Source organism: Falco naumanni, chromosome 7 (assembly GCF_017639655.2).
Source record: "Falco naumanni isolate bFalNau1 chromosome 7, bFalNau1.pat, whole genome shotgun sequence".
Lineage (NCBI taxonomy): Eukaryota > Metazoa > Chordata > Aves > Falconiformes > Falconidae > Falco > Falco naumanni.
The window spans coordinates 61307795-61323934 of record NC_054060.1 but is presented as its reverse complement, the minus strand read 5'-3'; the positions used below and the strand labels follow the sequence as shown (position 1 = coordinate 61323934).

General features: G+C 44.6%; 2 protein-coding genes across 2 annotated transcripts; both read left to right on the top strand.

Annotated features, from left to right (window-relative positions):
* Positions 1 to 586: 586 nt before the first annotated feature.
* Positions 587 to 6328, top strand: LOC121091269 (E2F associated phosphoprotein). The gene is made up of 6 exons (XM_040600756.1): positions 587 to 720; positions 1250 to 1431; positions 2667 to 2765; positions 3130 to 3253; positions 4105 to 4224; positions 5729 to 6328. The coding sequence occupies exons 1-6, from the start codon at positions 647 to 649 to the stop codon at positions 5991 to 5993; spliced, it is 864 nt and encodes a 287-aa protein (XP_040456690.1). The 5' UTR covers positions 587 to 646; the 3' UTR covers positions 5994 to 6328.
* Positions 6329 to 9252: 2924 nt separating this feature from the next.
* Positions 9253 to 13744, top strand: SPTSSA (serine palmitoyltransferase small subunit A). Its single transcript, XM_040600755.1, has 2 exons — positions 9253 to 9436; positions 11891 to 13744. The coding sequence occupies exons 1-2, from the start codon at positions 9334 to 9336 to the stop codon at positions 11992 to 11994; spliced, it is 207 nt and encodes a 68-aa protein (XP_040456689.1). The 5' UTR covers positions 9253 to 9333; the 3' UTR covers positions 11995 to 13744.
* The last annotated feature ends 2396 nt before the right edge of the window (positions 13745 to 16140 follow it).

The window sequence follows — 16140 nt, the reverse complement described above, 5'->3', positions numbered from 1 at the left end:
TCCCCTCAAGTAGGGTGAATTGCACAGCGCGGTGTCCTTCCCCTGGTGCCTTGTGCATCAGAACATTTCAGAGGCAGGGAAGTTTCTGAGCTGACCAGCCGCAGGCTTGGAGCACCAGTGCCCGGCGGCTGTTAGCAACTCTCCCAGCGCATAAAATGTTTTCCATCAATGGCTGCTAACGATAATGCTGTGCTGATCGTTTTCCAAATATGACAGGTATAATTCCTAAGGAACTCATCTATAAATAGACTATAAGGGACAAAGATTACAATGTATATACAGTGAACAAAATTGTAAATATTTTAAGTAGGACGTGGGAACAGTTTTTAGATTAGTCTTCGCTGTTCAGTGTTACTGGCTCATTAAATTTTTTCCAAGCCTGTTGGTATCGGGTGTGTCTCTTAGCGCCCGCCTCCGCAGCCGCGCAGCGCGATGGAAAACGGGGTCCGGCGGCAGCAGCGGGACCCCCCCTGGCGCTGGGGCAGAGCGCGGGGCGGGGCCATCGGGGGGGCGGGGCCGGGCGCTGTGCCCCTCCCCCTGTGGGGCGGGGCGCTGTGCCGGAAGCGGGCCTGGCAGTGGCGGGCCCCTCCCCCAGCGGGGCGGGGCGCTGTGCCGGAAGCGGGGTTGGCAGCGGCGGGCGGCCGCCATGAGCCGCCTGCGGGAGGAGGATGACCCGTACGTGGTGGAGGAGCCCAGCGACGAGGAGCGAGCGCTCAGCAGGTGCCGGCGGGCCCGGGGCGGCCCTGGCGCTGCCGGGGGAGGGGGGCTGCGCCCTGGCGGCAGTGGGCCGCCGCTTCCCGCCCTCCTCTGGCCGGGGCCCTGCGGGCGGCGAGGCCGCGGTGCCTCCTCAGAGCCCCGGGCTGGGCCGCGCGGTGCCGCCGAGGGTTGCGGGAGAGGCGCCGCCGGCAGCCGCGGCCATTTGCTGCCTTGGAACCGGCGCGGTCCCGCTCGTAGCCCTGCTTTCGGCCGTGTGTAAGCGGGCCCTGCTCCGCACGGAGCCGCGCTGGCAGCGCTGCAGAGGCGCCCTGGCAGGCCGCAGCCGGCCGGCTGCACCCCCTTCGCATTAAAACCAGCGTTTTAACATCAACAAGCTAATAAAACGTTTTAATAAATACGTTTCCCGTAAATACATGAGCAAGTGCTGCCTCGTGTACCCACACAATTCAGATGTACGTTTTCCAAGTGACTCCATCAGTGTTTTAAGCTGGTTGTAATAATTAGGCGTGTAACGCTTAATAAATATTTGTAGCTCAGAAGATGAGGTCGACGTGCTCTTACACGGCACTCCGGACCAGAAGCGGAAGCTGATACGGGAGTGCCTGACCGGGGAGAGCGAGTCTTCCAGTGACGATGAGTTCCAGAAGGAGATGGAAGCTGAACTGAACACCACCATGAGGACTATGGAAGTCAAATGGAAATCACCAGAAATGGGTAAATCGCGCTTAACATCTGCTTGGAGGTGAAATTGCAGGTTAAGTGGGGTCCAGTTAAGGTGGGAAGTTGATGTATTACTCTCATGACTGGGTAGTGTCGTCTGAAGCCCACCGAAATATCTTCAAATGGCTGATCATATCTGCAGAAATGGTCACTAGTTGCCACTTCAGTGAATGCACCTGTTAGATCAGTCCCCTTTTGTTCCCAGTACCTCTTTACGTTGTTCTTTCACCTGTATTTCGAAGTCTTTTGAGCAGGTTGTGGTCTGTGATACTTTGACTGCTGGCTCCAGGTGGCTATCAAGATTTGGAGCCTTTGAAGAAAGGAATCACATATGGTAGATTGAAATCCCAAATCAGCTGGGGGAAAAAAGTTACGAAAAGTATTAATCTCTTCCATACCTGCTTATAATTGTTACACCAAGTACTAAAAGTATTAAAGATGCATGTTCTAGAGTTTGTGGATTTCTTTGGTATTTGTAGAGCGTATGTTCTTTTTACCTATTACAAAACACCTAGCGAAGTGTCCTTAATTTCCTGGAGAATCAATGTAGTAGTGACTTTAATGTAGGGACTTAACTCTGCGTTCAGCGGGTTTATTAGTTTCATCTGTGTTAGTGGGCAAATCTGATCTTTAGGTTTCGGTTGTGCAATTAAGATGTAGTGATACTTAAACCACTGCACCCACCCAGCACAGAATAGGATTTTGGGGGCAGAAGGGCTGTGACACGTGCTTGGCAATTCGTCTAGATCTTTTTTGAACTTCTGCAGCCCTGAAATTTTGGGGGAATTTTTCGGTGAATGTTATTGTAGTCAGATTTCATGAAACAGTGTGCCACACCTGTGTTTCTGTCATGTGACTGAAGATTTGTGGAGTGTCTTGAGATTGTATGAAGTATGTAAGGTTGAGGCAGGTATATTTGATGTGGTGTCCTGTGTGCCTAAAGGCAGTTTACCCTGGGAGAAACTTTCCTTTGAACTATACCTGAGGCTCATCACAGAGAGGGAGCGAGCAGCTTTACTCTGAGAGAGCACCTGTAAATGAAATAACAGAAGCAGTGTGGGTGATCAGGACGTTGGAATAAATTGCGAGAGCTGTTACTGTACATACCCAGGTAAAGTAGAGCACTTTTGGATAGAGTGACTTGAAAATGAAGGTTTGTTCTGGGCTGTACACTCGCTGTCCTTTTGGTGGGCTGTTATTACCACTGCTCTCTCGAATTTCACATGTAGGCACTTCTTCAAGTACTGGGCAGACTGGACCTGCCACCACTGCAAAATATTATGATGACATCTACTTTGATTCTGATTCAGAGGATGAAGACAAAACAGGTAAATGTCTGAGGAGAGGAGAGAGGAGGACATCTTTCCAGTAGCACTCTCTCATATCCTGTCACATCCTCTTGGGGGGGGGTCAAGGGGCTGTTCCTGACAGCGGCCTTTTGGGGGGGGCTACCAGCTTATACAATCAGAGTGTAGTCCCCTCAACTTTATGGTGTATCCCAATGTATGTAAGGTGTGTTAATGCTTTGGGGTGGTACATTTGGAGGAGAGATGAGCTAGGCCTTTATGTTTCAGTTTTGATTTATTGAGAGTATGGACAAGGAAGACTGAAAAACTGGTATTTTTTATTATTTAAGTAGAGTGTCATCACATGTCTGATGGATGTAACATGTGCTTGCACAAATCTTGCCAGTTACACAGGACATTCGGAAAAAAAGAAAACAGCAGCAACGTCAGATTCTCTCAAATGATGAACTGCTATATGACCCAGAAGAAGACAGCAGAGACCAAGAGTGGGTAGACTCACAGAGGAGGGGGTAAGAGACCATAAGTATTTGAAGTGTAGGATGCTTAACATATACTGAAAAATTTAAATGAAAATGGTGAATGTAGAGGAAAAGCCTATGCTGTTAAGTCCATGCAGTGAAAATATTTTTTATTTAGAATTTACAGCATATGAAGCTTCAAAGTCTGTAAAATTTTTATGGGTGTGTTATGGAAGTTAAGTCTTCAAAATTACACAATTCTAAAACTTGCACTTTTTAAAAATCAAATTCCTAGTTCTGTAAGCCAGTTTTGTCTGTAGATACCATCTAAATAACCGTGCTGTGGCTGAGAAAGTTGTGACATACTTTGATTGCTAAATTAATGTCTGTTCCTGCTAAATACTATATTTCTAGTTTTTGGAAGCTTTGAATTTAGCAAGCCACAAAATGTTCAGATAAAATAGGAACAGCAAAGCTGCTTTAATGAGGAGGTTTTGAATGGTGAATTAGAAAAATGGTGGTTGCAGCAGAAGTAATATTCTCCATGTAAATCTGTTGAAAGGGATAATATTAATGTACGTTGCCTGCAGAGATAGCACTTGAGATACCTGCTTCATCAGAGGAGAGGGTTATTAGGCACAAATTCTCATGCCAGATCTATTTGTCTGACCAAGTGAAAATTCTCTGTACAAAATAAGATAATAGATACTAGTATGTGGTTTTTTGCCCCCATTTTATTTATTTATGTGCTTTGAGTTACTGAAAAAGGTGTCAGGAAGGAGCCAAATATTAACCAGTGTATTTTAATATAAAAAAGGTTTGATGGTTGAATTGATATGCCCAACAGCAAGGGCATGTAATTTCACTTTCTGACTCTCCTTCCTCTTTTCTTGAATTGGTAGGTATCGTAATCAGAGAAGAGTGCCTCAACAGCAGCGGACAAAACCTTCAGCTGTTCCAAATAGTGATGCTGTTTTGAATTGCCCTGCTTGCATGACAACATTATGCCTGGATTGCCAGAGGTAATTAGTGAACAGTAAGGGGTCTCTTTATAATGTCTTTTTTTTCAGTCAGTAGTATTGTTAGTGTAATCCTTGATCAATTGATTTTATCGACTGTCTTGCAAGGTGGTACTAATAAAGAGCAGCCAGGTATATGTGAATCAGATTTATGGGTGAATGCTGGTTTGTAAGCGTGATGATCAGTTTAACCTACAACGTAGCCATGAGGAAGAACAGAGTAGAACTGTAGCATAGTGGAGAACGTAAACTATTTTTTAAAAAAACACAGACTCATGGATACTAAACAGGCAGTTCAGGCTGATTTATTTTTTTATTTAAATATGTTGGCTTGGTGTTTAGAGGCATTAAAATTATTCCAGGTTATTTTTGTGCAAAAGTGCCTTGTTTAGACGAGGATAAAGCAAAATCAATGTAGCATATTCTTACTTGGTTTCAGTATTAGCAGTGTGGGTTTGAGTATAGTTACATTTGAAAGTGCCTGAAATCATTTAGGTGAAAATCTAGTGTGTTTTGCAGCTACCCAGTATCTAACTGTACTGCAAGCCTAGTTAGTACTGCTAGCCTGTACTAAGGAGAGGGCTCTTGAACTGGGTGTAAAGGAGAAAGAAATTTTGTGAAATGAGGAATAAACTACCTCTTGTTCATTGAGTATTATTGGTGATTGAGGATGAAATTCCACAGCAGCCTGAAATCATCAAAGTATTGGTGGTGTTTCTCACTCTCTTCCCTTTGCTGGCTTTGGTACTCCCTGACCCTGTTCAATAGGGAAGTATTTCAGTTTGCTAAGCTGACAGAAGAGCATCCATTTTTATTCTCAGACTGGTCTTTTGTGGGTTTAATAAACTGAAATAGCTCAGCACAGCATTATGCAAGCAATAAAGCCAGCAGAACTTGAGATGGGACTTCTGCAGCCACCTGTTATGTTGGGTTTGGCTGCTGTGAAACTGCTGCCCGAGGGACATTGTGTTGAATTGAATTGAACAGCAGCTCTGAATTTTGCTACATACTCCAGCTACACATTTGTTATACTGATGACAGCTGAAAATACATTTTATATTTTATTATTGATGTGCTTTTTCAAGTGTGATGTGTCAGTGCTTGTTATTTATAAATAAGGAGTTTCAACCTTGCAAGACATTTTAGGATATCAATGCAGTAGTGAGTCATTTGCACTCAAAACTTCATGATCTTTTGTCTATCATCAGCTGTACGTAGCAATGCTTAATTCTGTATCAATACCATTGTACTCCAGGGTGTTTATTTCAGCAAGAACCTGTGTTTTTTTAAAAAATGCCTTAAAAACAATACACATGGCTACAATTCTAATTTTTTTTTAATAGGATTTTTGTAGTTGTGACTTCTATTTATAAAACTTTATATTTGGCTTTCAGCCCTCTAGCATGGTACTTCCTATCTTTAATTCCATTTCCAGTGACAGTAATGGATTTTTTAGCAGCAGTGTTTTACCAGTTGCATGACTTCCATTTTCTCCTCTTCTCCACAGACATGAATCTTACAAAACACAGTATAGAGCAATGTTTGTGATGAACTGCATTGTTAACAAAGAGGAAATTCTGAAATACAGAAAGAAGATAAAGAAAAGAAGTAAGAAAATGAAGCACAGCAAAGAAACTACCTCTATACAAGCTAATCAAGAAGAGGAGGAAGTGTATCATCCAGTATTATGTACTGAATGTTCAACTGAGGTGGCAGTAATGGACAAAGATGAAGTTTTTCACTTCTTCAATGTTCTAGCCAGCCACTGCTGATGTGTAAAGGCAGGAGAAAAAAATCATGCACTGTTTTAAGACTGTGAAGTGTCAGAAATGCAGGCATGTTAGTCTTTTTCAAATACAGTCTTTTAGTGTACGTTTTCATCAGAAATTTTTAATGATTGGTATTTTGAAAAGTTTGAACGGAGTACAGTGCATTTGGGAACAATACTCTTTTCACACCATCAGGTGGTTGCATCACTGAGGATTTAAAATTTTGTAAATACAATGTATTATCTGTGTATTCTGCTCATTCCCTGTATATATGCTATCCATTATCTCAACGTGTATTAGAACTGCTTAGAATAAATACTGTATAGTAACTGGTTCTACATAGCTGCACTGGTCATTTCTGTGGCATGTGGTAAACAACTCTCGGGATGATGGCTTCTTTAGACTGGTATTCTTGGTAGATTTGCAGACAGGTGGGTATGATGAAGGAATCATATTTGGGGGTTGGGCCTGTTAAGATCTCAAAAATGGAAACTTCATACAAAGTGAAAGATTAGCTCATATCAAGTTTTCTGGCATGGATTGTTTAAATCTATATATTAATGCTTAGTAGTACAGTTAAGAGTTTTAAATGTGAATATGTACATGAAGCAAATATTGGACTTTTCTATTGTCCTTTTTCCTTATGATGATGACACATTTTAAGAAGAAATCTGTGGTCAGATCTATGACCATGAAGCTGGTTTGTATGCTTTTTTAGTTCGTTTACAGCTTCTTCATAGAAGCATAAAGAGTTTCTGCTACTTGGTACTTGGCCTTCTTGCTTATTCTATGAAACCACTGTAATGTTAACAATAGATTTTCCCTCTTTTCCTCCAGGTGTGCTCCCAAGAGGTGAACTCTTGTTTTTTATTAGCAAGTAACATCTTCTTTTTATAGCCTGTTATTTTTTTAGCACTTCACTTTGAACAAGGGTGTATCTGAAAAAAATCTCATCTTTACGCTTTTTATTTTAGCAGTGCTAGGAATAATTCGTTGTATGTGCTTTGAGGAATTGTCAAAAATATTTAAATTTAGGAAGTAGGAATCTGGAGAACATACTACTTCTGTGCTTCATATTATAATAAAATCTTATGACTCTTTGGTTTACCTTTTGTAGTCCCTGGCACTGTATATTACTCACACACACTCATTTTATGCAGTGTTACATGAGATTAGGAAGAAAAAATATGTTGGTTCTTCTGTCAGGGTTACACAAGGAAAACATGGACTTACTATTTTCAAGTCAGCAGCAACTTAACCTCTGCTTGAGAAAGTAGAGAACTGTTGAGGCAACTGCTGAGCGCTTGGTTGGCTAGTATGGTATATCTGCCTGTGCACGTGCAGCCTGCAATCAAAATTGAGCCATACTTGTTTTAAGGCTTGGGATCTGCCTGAGGTAAGATTTTTCTACTTAGATACAGTCAGACCGATTAGTGGAATGTCTAACTTGCATACCGATAGCTACGGGATCATCTAGAGCTGGGTAACTGTGCTACGAGTCCAGAGGTGTATATGGAAAATTTGGAACATACAAAGAACTGTTTCTAAATAGAAGCGTGGAGGAGCAGATGTGATAGAAGATACTGTCTGTGCTGTAGGGCATGCTGGCCTCAATGTGGCCAGGGTCTTTGCATCGAGCTACTGGAAACAGGAGTGTGCAGGGTTGTAGTTCAAGGACTCGGGTGTCAATGTGTGTGGTACAGAAGGAACAACAAGGTGGTGGCAGTCCCTAAGCAGGGCTAGAATGGAGCTGGCCAAAGAGGGGAAACTATACAGAGGAATGTTGTCAATTTTCTTAAGGGGCTGATTAGCCAAAAAACCTGTCTCATGAATGTGCACCATACTGAAAAGGTGTAAGGGGCCTGGTTATGGCACCGCCTGGTGGGTTAGGGCAGATGTGGTGGGAGATTTTGAAGCTGGCATGCCTCTAGACATTACTGTCCCATGAACTTTCTTGCTGCTGCTTCTTGCTTGCCTTATCACATGAATTGCAGAGCTTCTTGTTGGGAAGCATAGGAGCAGCCAGGGCTGGGACTCGTTTGTCCCATATTGATAATGTTCTTGCAGCTTTAAATGGGAGTAATGCTTTTGTTGCGCTGATTGCGCCTCTTGTCCTTGAACTTTGTACGTGCTGACATAGAAAGGCGGCTTTCATGATTACCACTGCTTTTTCAAGCAGAAACCAACACAGGGCTCCTTCGGCAGTGAATGCAACAAGCAACGGTAGTCTTGGATAGGGACAACTGTTCCTGTATCCAGTTGGGTGAGGGTATTAATAGCGTAAATGCTCTCATTTCCTCCTCTTGTGCTAAAATAAATCCGCATAGACTGTGTCTAAATGTCTTGTTTGAATTAAATCCCTTTTCAGATTCTGCCACACAAAGTAGTACAGTCCTAAGTTGTCTCTGCCTCTAAGCAGGTTTTATTTCTCACGGTTATCTCCTGCTACCGTCGCTGTATTTTGCAGCGGTGTAACTAACTTGGATGCGCATCCTCCTGTGCCTGCGTTTCCTTGTGTTTCACTGTACAGCACAGGAGAAGGCAGGGGTGGGGTGGCTGCAAGCGCAGAATCACACTTCTCAGCAGCACAACTGCGAATGGATTTACCGAGCAAGGCGGGTCAGTGCCGGTTCCCAACCCGTGGTGTGTGCGCTTGGCGCTGGGCCTGACCCCGGTGCGCGGGGGTTGCACGTCATGCTCCGCTCGGTCGCGCCCAGCCGGCCCCCAGCCAGGGCCCGCCGGGGTGCCGGCCTACGCTGCCGGCCCAGCGGCCTTTCCAGCCCCGCAGGCCCAGGCCATTCTCTGGGAGTTTCTCCTTATCTCAGGCCAATCTGCAGCCCGGCCCCAAGCGCCTCAGGGAAGCGGGAAGCTAGCAACGCTTACACCAAACAGTTGACGTGTTGCCTCATCATTTTTCCTGTTCTGTGCCATTGATCTCGCCAGGAGCCGTCTGCTGTTACGGTCCCACACAGCCGGGCCCGCCCCCCGCCGGCTGGAGGCACCGAGGGCCCCGCCGCGCGGTGCCCAGGCCCGTCCCCCGCGCCCGCGGCTCCCCCGCCACGCCCGTCCAGACGCCGCCGCGGCCCCCAGCCGTGACCCGGGCCGCCCGCGCGCCACGGGTTCGCGCCCAGCCGCGGGCACGAGCGGCCCCGCTGGGCTGTGGCGGCGGTACCGCGGGCGCGTGTCCCCGCCGTGCGGCTCGGGGTAGCGGCGGCCAGGCCTCAGCGCCTCCATTCCGGGGGACCGCGGCCGCCCGGCGCGGGGCGGGGCCCGGCGGCGGTGAGGGCGGGCTCCGGGCTGCCGCCGCCCCCCGTCTCCGCTCGGCCTGGGCCCGGCGCAGGCCATGGCGCTGGGCTCGGCTTGGAAGCAGATGTCGTGGCTGTACTACCAGTACCTGCTGGTCACCGCGCTCTACATGCTGGAGCCCTGGGAGCGCACCGTCTTCAGTATCCTTCCGCCCGCGGGGCGCGGCGGGGCGGCCGTGTCTGGGGGAGGTGGGTGTGCGGGGGCCGGGGGCTGCGCTCCCCCTGCCGCACCGGGCCTGGCGCTGGCGCCGGCTCCGGGGCTGCGCCGAGGCCGCCGGACGGGTGCGGCGCCGAGCGAGCGGCCCGGTGCCGGGGAAGCGGCTGGGCCGTGGCCGCGCTGGGGAGGGTGGCTGGCCGCCGGGGTGAGGGCCGAGGGGTGGCGGGCGGAGGGCAGGGCCGGGGCGGCTGGCCTGAGGCGCCGAGCGCGGCCGGTGCCCGCGGCGGGCCGGGAAGCGGAGCCCCCGCTCGGCCCCGGTCCCGGCCCCGGCCGGGCAGGGGCTCGGGCTCCTCACGTTGGCTCCCGAACGCGCCGCCCGGGCTCGGTAACCCCCGCGCGGTGCTGGGCCGCCGGGCGCGGCTCTCCGCGGGCAGAAGTTTGCATCTCGAACTTACTTCTTTAATTTTTCTTCTCTAGAGTTACGGTAGTTCTTTCTCCTGGCTTTTGCACCGAAATCTAAAGCTCTCTGTGCAGCACGGGTGTCTTTAATGAATTCTTCTGTATTTTTTACCTAGTGGAAAGTAAACATGCACGCTGCAAAACCTTGCAAGCTTACGTTTGCACGATACTTTTTACATGATTTTTATTAAATGAGTATTTAAATCTCTGGTAAATTTGCTTGGCTCTTTTTGAGTGGAAGAATTTGATGGATGTTTATGTGAAGGCATCTGTATAAAGACTATTTAAGGTTTGCTTCTTTCCCGAGCCCTTCCATACAGGGTTATGTTCTCCCAGGTGTTGCTGCATTGCAAGTATTTTTCTTTTAAGTGTGGCTGTTTTGATCTTGACTTAAAATGATGTCTCATATGAATGGCCCTGAGCCATCTCCAATTAACGTTGAGAGGCAAAGAGAGAAATTAACCAAAACATTAACAAAGAGAAGGGTGTAAGTGGTAGTGAGAAGGAGGTTTTACTGATACTCCTCATTTTTGCAAAGGAACTCAAATTTGTTACAGAAAAGTGACTGCCCAAGTTACAGCTGTGCAATCAGATTATTTTTTTTTTTCCCTGTATAAAGTCAGTAGAGGTGGAGGTAACTTACTGTTTATCTTTTCTAGTATTTATAGACCTACTGTGCACAGTTGTTTAGGTAGGGCTGCATAGGTTCATAATGTTGTGTTCCTTGCTAACATACCTTCCTCTTTATGCCATAGCTGCATTGCTGGGAAACTTCATCTTTGCTTTTCCTGCAATTCTATTAATCATGAGTTTGGGGTTTTTTTTTCTTCCGTGTTAACCATGCAGCTTTTTCACTTGTTCAAGAGTATTCAAGTAAACGAAAGTGTGTGTGCATGTTTACTTTTGTAAAATGCTCATATTGCAATGAAGTAGTTGCCACAACTTACAAACGTTAAGAGTGGCCCAAGTATCACTTGCAGTCTCGGGTCAGCAAAACTGGCTTTTGTCCTCGAACTGGGTGCATTTGCCATAGGTGGGCCAGGTCTGCCAGGTGCTGCACGGGTGCAGCGCAGACACAGTGGCCTCGGGAGCTAATGGTGCGTGGCTCTGCTGTGTGTCTTGCTGCTGCTTGTGCTCCAGAATCAGAAGTGAGCGCTGATACAGAAGCGTGGATCTGTGAGTTGACCTTCATTTTAGTAACTTACTGTGTAATCTTCCGGGACTAAAAATACATCAGGCAGCTAGTATGCTCTAATAAGCACAACTAATACCTCTGCTCTGCCACGGGGAAGTCTGCCATAGAGCATTTGTTACATGTGTGCTGTGGTGACTTGATTTCTCAAAGATGCAAAGCATGTGCACCTTCTTTGGTTTCACCAGTGGAAACTTGAGTACTGCTGTCCAGTGTTATCATGCTTGTTATCTCCAGTGCTTTTTATAGTGTTGCTGTCCTGGGTTTACTGAATCTCTGCAGGAAGTTGAATGAAATCAACAGGCTATTGTTAATTTCAGGTACTTTCGAATTTCTGAAACTTTTAATTTTTAAAGGCGTGATCTTTTAGTAATCTGGTGCCAGTATTTCTGTAGGTAAAGCTTCAAGAACCCTACAGCTCGACAAAAGTCCGGTTGTAGGAGGATGCATCTGAAAACTTGTATATTCCCAGTGCCTGTTTTCTGTTCCCCCAGCATGCTTCTCGTACTTTGGCCAGTTCTCTTGTGCTCATGATGAGGCAGTAGATAACCGGTGTTACACAGGTAGTTGCAGGAATCCTTCTGTAATTCAGCTAATGGCTCCTACCGCTGTGTTCTGTTTTTCAGAGTTCAGTTGATTCTTCCTGTAGCTTTAACTGCTGAATACGGTTGACCCTGCCTGATTTAAAAATGCTGCAAGATAGTTACCAGGAAAGTTTTAATGCTCTAGTCATGCATGTCTGATGCGCTTTCTCTTTCAAACACTTTTTTCCTCAACTGTAATTCAGATTCCATGCTAGTTTCCATTGTTGGAATGGCACTGTACACAGGCTATGTGTTCATGCCTCAGCACATCATGGCAATATTGCACTACTTTGAAATTGTGCAGTGACGAAGAACGTGTCTGCAAGAAGTGATCGGGCTTTGAAATCTGGTCTATAAAGAAGAATGAACCTCTTAGTTTTAACAAGACTTCTACTGATGGCAGAAAGACACAATTACGACTCTGAAGACTAGGAAATGAGATATGTAGAGCAGGGACGCGAGATGTCCCCTATGTTGTGTTCATTCCTTTTAATTTTACAAGATACGCCCTTGTATAGTAGTTTTGTCTACTTTAACATTGTGATTGTACTTTGATATCAGTATTTTCTTAACTTTGTGACAGTTTCAATATTGCACTGTGAAAGCTTTTCTTAATTGTAATTTTGAGTAAATCTTAATTGCCTTCTATTTTTAATCGGAAAGTCATCTTATTAAATGGGGCTTAAAGCTTTTGCTATTGTATGGTATGTATTTGCCTGGGCATTTCTATTAATGCGTTTTGTAAGAAAATACATCTAGATTCATATTAGAGACCTGGATATATTCGTCTAACGCTATTTACAAAGTTAGTTTGTATGACTGAACTCAGGTGTACTGTTTGCTGTCCAAACCTTGTTCAACAGTATATTTGTGCATATCACCTAAATTTGGAATTGGCAATTATTTCAATTGTCTGTATTCCACCTCTTGGAGGAGGGTGGGGGAGGTGAGGCATTGAGGCAGAGTGAAGGCTGCATTCCTTATCTGTGGAGTAGTGTTGTGGTTCTGGGCTTTATCTTGTGGAGGGGAATGGACTTTTCTTTACTGATGTAGGCCCACATAAGACTTTGGGATAGCACTTTAAATCGACCCTGTTTTTCTAGCTACCAGTTCAATTGTACTTTTACAAGATGCTTTCGTAGGTTCCAATGGTTATTGTTTTTGCTAATTTTCACTCAACAGTGTAACTATGGTTAGGTTTTACAGGGGTTTTCTATTGCTGCTAGCATTCCAAACATGTTCTTGCTACAAACGACCAAAACATAGGGGTTTAAATGGACTTGAGTTACAACTACAGCAATAAGAAGCTGAATACTTGGCTGAAGTCCTGTGTTTGTTTTTTTTTTTATAGGGATTTTTTTCAGTTTTGTATTCTGATATGTAAGATGGTGATAACTTTCCTAAGTGGAGGATTTTTTTTTTTTTGGTTGTTTAAAAAATAAAAGCTTTAAAGCAGAGCTTTGATGTAAAACTTTATTTGGTAAGTTAATGTGTTTCTGAATGCTGTTTGCTTTTCTCAGAACTTTCCAAAAGGGTAAAAATTATACTTGACCAAAGAATTGTGATTTTTTTTAATGGCCCAGTAATAATGGGTACTGTTAGATCTTTTATGCAACTTCTACTGAAATCAGGAATTATACCCAAGTTATACAACTCAACTGGTCTCTGAACATGCTGTCTTTTAATTTTCTCCGATGCACGCTCATGAGAAAAGGGTGTTTTCCTCCCCTGTATTTAAGAACTTCATGTGTATTTGATTAAAAACTCCGTTGTCATCTTGGGAGCTATAAACAATAGGGCTTAAACTTCTCAGCTGAACCCTAGCTTTACTGAAGTTGGTAGGAGTCTCCCACTAAATTAGTGCCTTCCTTTATTAATACCTGGCTGTCTAAACATAGGTAGGGTTTTGGGGTGGTGGTTTTTGGTTTTGTTTTCACGTCTCCAGAGTTGTATGTGGGTATTTTAAGTATATATGGAGATAATGATAAGTTAACATACTCTCTTTGAAGTAATGTAGCACAAATTCCTGCTGTTCATGGATTAAATCATTACTGTTATGTTTGTGGGCTACTGCTATGATTGATACACATCGATGGCTGAAAAGGGTTTAGTTGCATGGGGGGGGAGCACTTCTGTGTGGTGGCATTAGGAACATTATGCGTGATTTTTAATTGCGAAAGGCTTTATAGAAGGGCTTTGATATACAGCTTTTATTAGCTGTCTGCTTTTTGTTGACACCCCCCTCCCCCCCAATAATCATAATCTCCAATCAGTTGTGTTATGTTGGAGTGGGCTTGGTTGATACCATACTTGAACTCAATTTGCTAATATGACTACTGTCTTTTTCAGCATTTCATTTTTTAATTATAAATCAAAAATCTCAGTCTTGGACTGTTCTTTTAGATTCTGGATACTTTGTTAAAGGTGGAATAATTTCCTTAATAAAATACTATATGCCACTAGAGTTTGAATTTCTAGAAGAAAGTTTCTGCACCATGTCCTTTTCGTAAAGTGGATCTAGTGAAGAGATGGTTCAAGGGCTAATAATTTTGAAACAGAGTAAGCTTTCTTTTTTAAAGTAAGGGTATTGGTAGGGATTTAATCATAAAATTTGAATAATAAATTAATTATAAGGCTACCAGGTTGTTTTCTCAGTGCAGTCTCCTTTATTGCCATGTTAGCTGGGGGGATCATACCCTCCTAGTGATAGAACTGTAAGCTTTTCCTGTGCAAGCTGGAGGTGGAAGGCAGTTTAAATACCATTTGGAGGCAGCTGGTCAATTATGCTTCTGTTTAAACTGGGTGATAATAATTGAGCCATCAATAATTTAAATAAAGTTGGAAAAAATAATCGTGAGAAATGAGAAAAAAAAAATATCTGAGCGCCCTGCAAGTGGTTTTATGTTAGTCTTTTAATAGTAATAGCTCTTGGGGTTTGGATTGAGTCATCAGAAATAAGCTTTTAAAAATGCATTAACTGTGTTATAGCACGAGGGATAATACCATTTCCATCAGCCAGCCCCCGCCTGTGGCTGGCACAAGGTGTGGCTGTGCTGGCTGTGCGGGGCGCCCTGGCAGGAGCCGGCGTACCCTGCGGCCCTGCTGGCTTCCAGAGCCGGCTCTGCGGGGGCACCTCGGCTGGCACGGGCGGGGGTGCTGCAGAAATAACCCTGGGAAACCACTGCCGTAAGCTGGAGAGGAGCTGCCGTAACTAGAAGAGCAAACGGGCACAGCGTTGCAGAAAGGCAGTCGGGAGCCCGGAACAGATGAAGAACGTGTTTGCATGCATGTGCTGGATCAGTTATATTTTTTTATATATACGTGTGTGTGTATATATATATATAAACTGCTCATTTCTTGTCAGAAATTACTATGTAGCGATTAGTTTGGAGACAGAGGGTGCAGCGTTTTGTTTTTTTTTTTCTGGTTTCTTAACTACTCTATGAGGAGAAACACCAGGGGATCCTAAATTGGGAGCTTCTTGGCAAAACTTAGCAAGAAAACCATTTGTGCATTTATGTAAATATTCAGTATTAAAAAGAAATAGGTGTGAAAGGAGCATAGCACTGTAGAGGTGAATCGTGCGTGACAGATGTGCATTGTATTACTGCACGTTGGTGCAACTGGTACGACTTTGCTCTGTTTCATTCAGGTGCAGTAATGAAGTGTGCATCACAAATGCTGAAGAAGGGGTACCTGCAGCTGGCTAACAACAAACAGAGGTTATATTGAGGTGAAGAGACACAGCTTAAAGGGATCTGATACCATGGGATTAGTGGGCTGTGCACAATGCTGTGGAGACAGCAGCCATCCTCTTGACAGATCTGAGCTGGAGTTGTGACCCCAGGCAAGGTTTTCAGTGCCAGAAGATCCTTTCACCTGCTAATTTGCCCGTATTTTCTATAATGGCTACTGTAGGAAAACAGTTTCTTTCTTCCCCTCTTATGTTATCCTGACACCAGCAGGGTTTTTTTTGTTTTGCTTTGGGTTTGTTTTTCTTTTTTTTTTTTTTTTTTAAAAAGACAAAAGCATGAAGCTTTCCATGTGGCTTGCATTGTTTCTCTGTTTGATCTGCTAGGTCAGTGTTAAACAGCAGTCATCACTGACCATAACAGCTGCTGTCTCTTCTGCCTTTTGTTTGTGTAATGATAGTTTAAGGAGAAAATCTGGCATCATAGTCCAGAGCTGGATCCAACTTCCCCTCTGTGTAATAGGGAGATGACACTGTACGTCCGATGTAGACCCCAGTGTGGTATTTCAGGAGGAACTCCTCTGCTTTTTGTAACCTTCGGTCTATCATCACAAGATCCTCAGTCCGTCTAAACTGTCCTTGCATGGCTGAAGACTAAGAAATTACCCATATCCACTCCCCGAGAGTTTAGCCAGGTAAGAGTGGAACAGGGCTTGATGTAAACCTGACCCAACGGTTGATCCGATTTATAAAGCATTGCTG

Coding starts and splice junctions, on each gene's coding strand:
- LOC121091269 (XM_040600756.1), top strand. CDS start 647: ATGAGCCGCCTGCGGGAGGAGGATGACCCGTACGTGGTGGAGGAGCCC. Junction 3,254..4,104: donor GTAGACTCACAGAGGAGGGG/GTAAGAGACCAT, acceptor TTGAATTGGTAG/GTATCGTAATCAGAGAAGAG. Junction 4,225..5,728: donor TTATGCCTGGATTGCCAGAG/GTAATTAGTGAA, acceptor TCTTCTCCACAG/ACATGAATCTTACAAAACAC.
- SPTSSA (XM_040600755.1), top strand. CDS start 9,334: ATGGCGCTGGGCTCGGCTTGGAAGCAGATGTCGTGGCTGTACTACCAG. Junction 9,437..11,890: donor CTGGGAGCGCACCGTCTTCA/GTATCCTTCCGC, acceptor ACTGTAATTCAG/ATTCCATGCTAGTTTCCATT.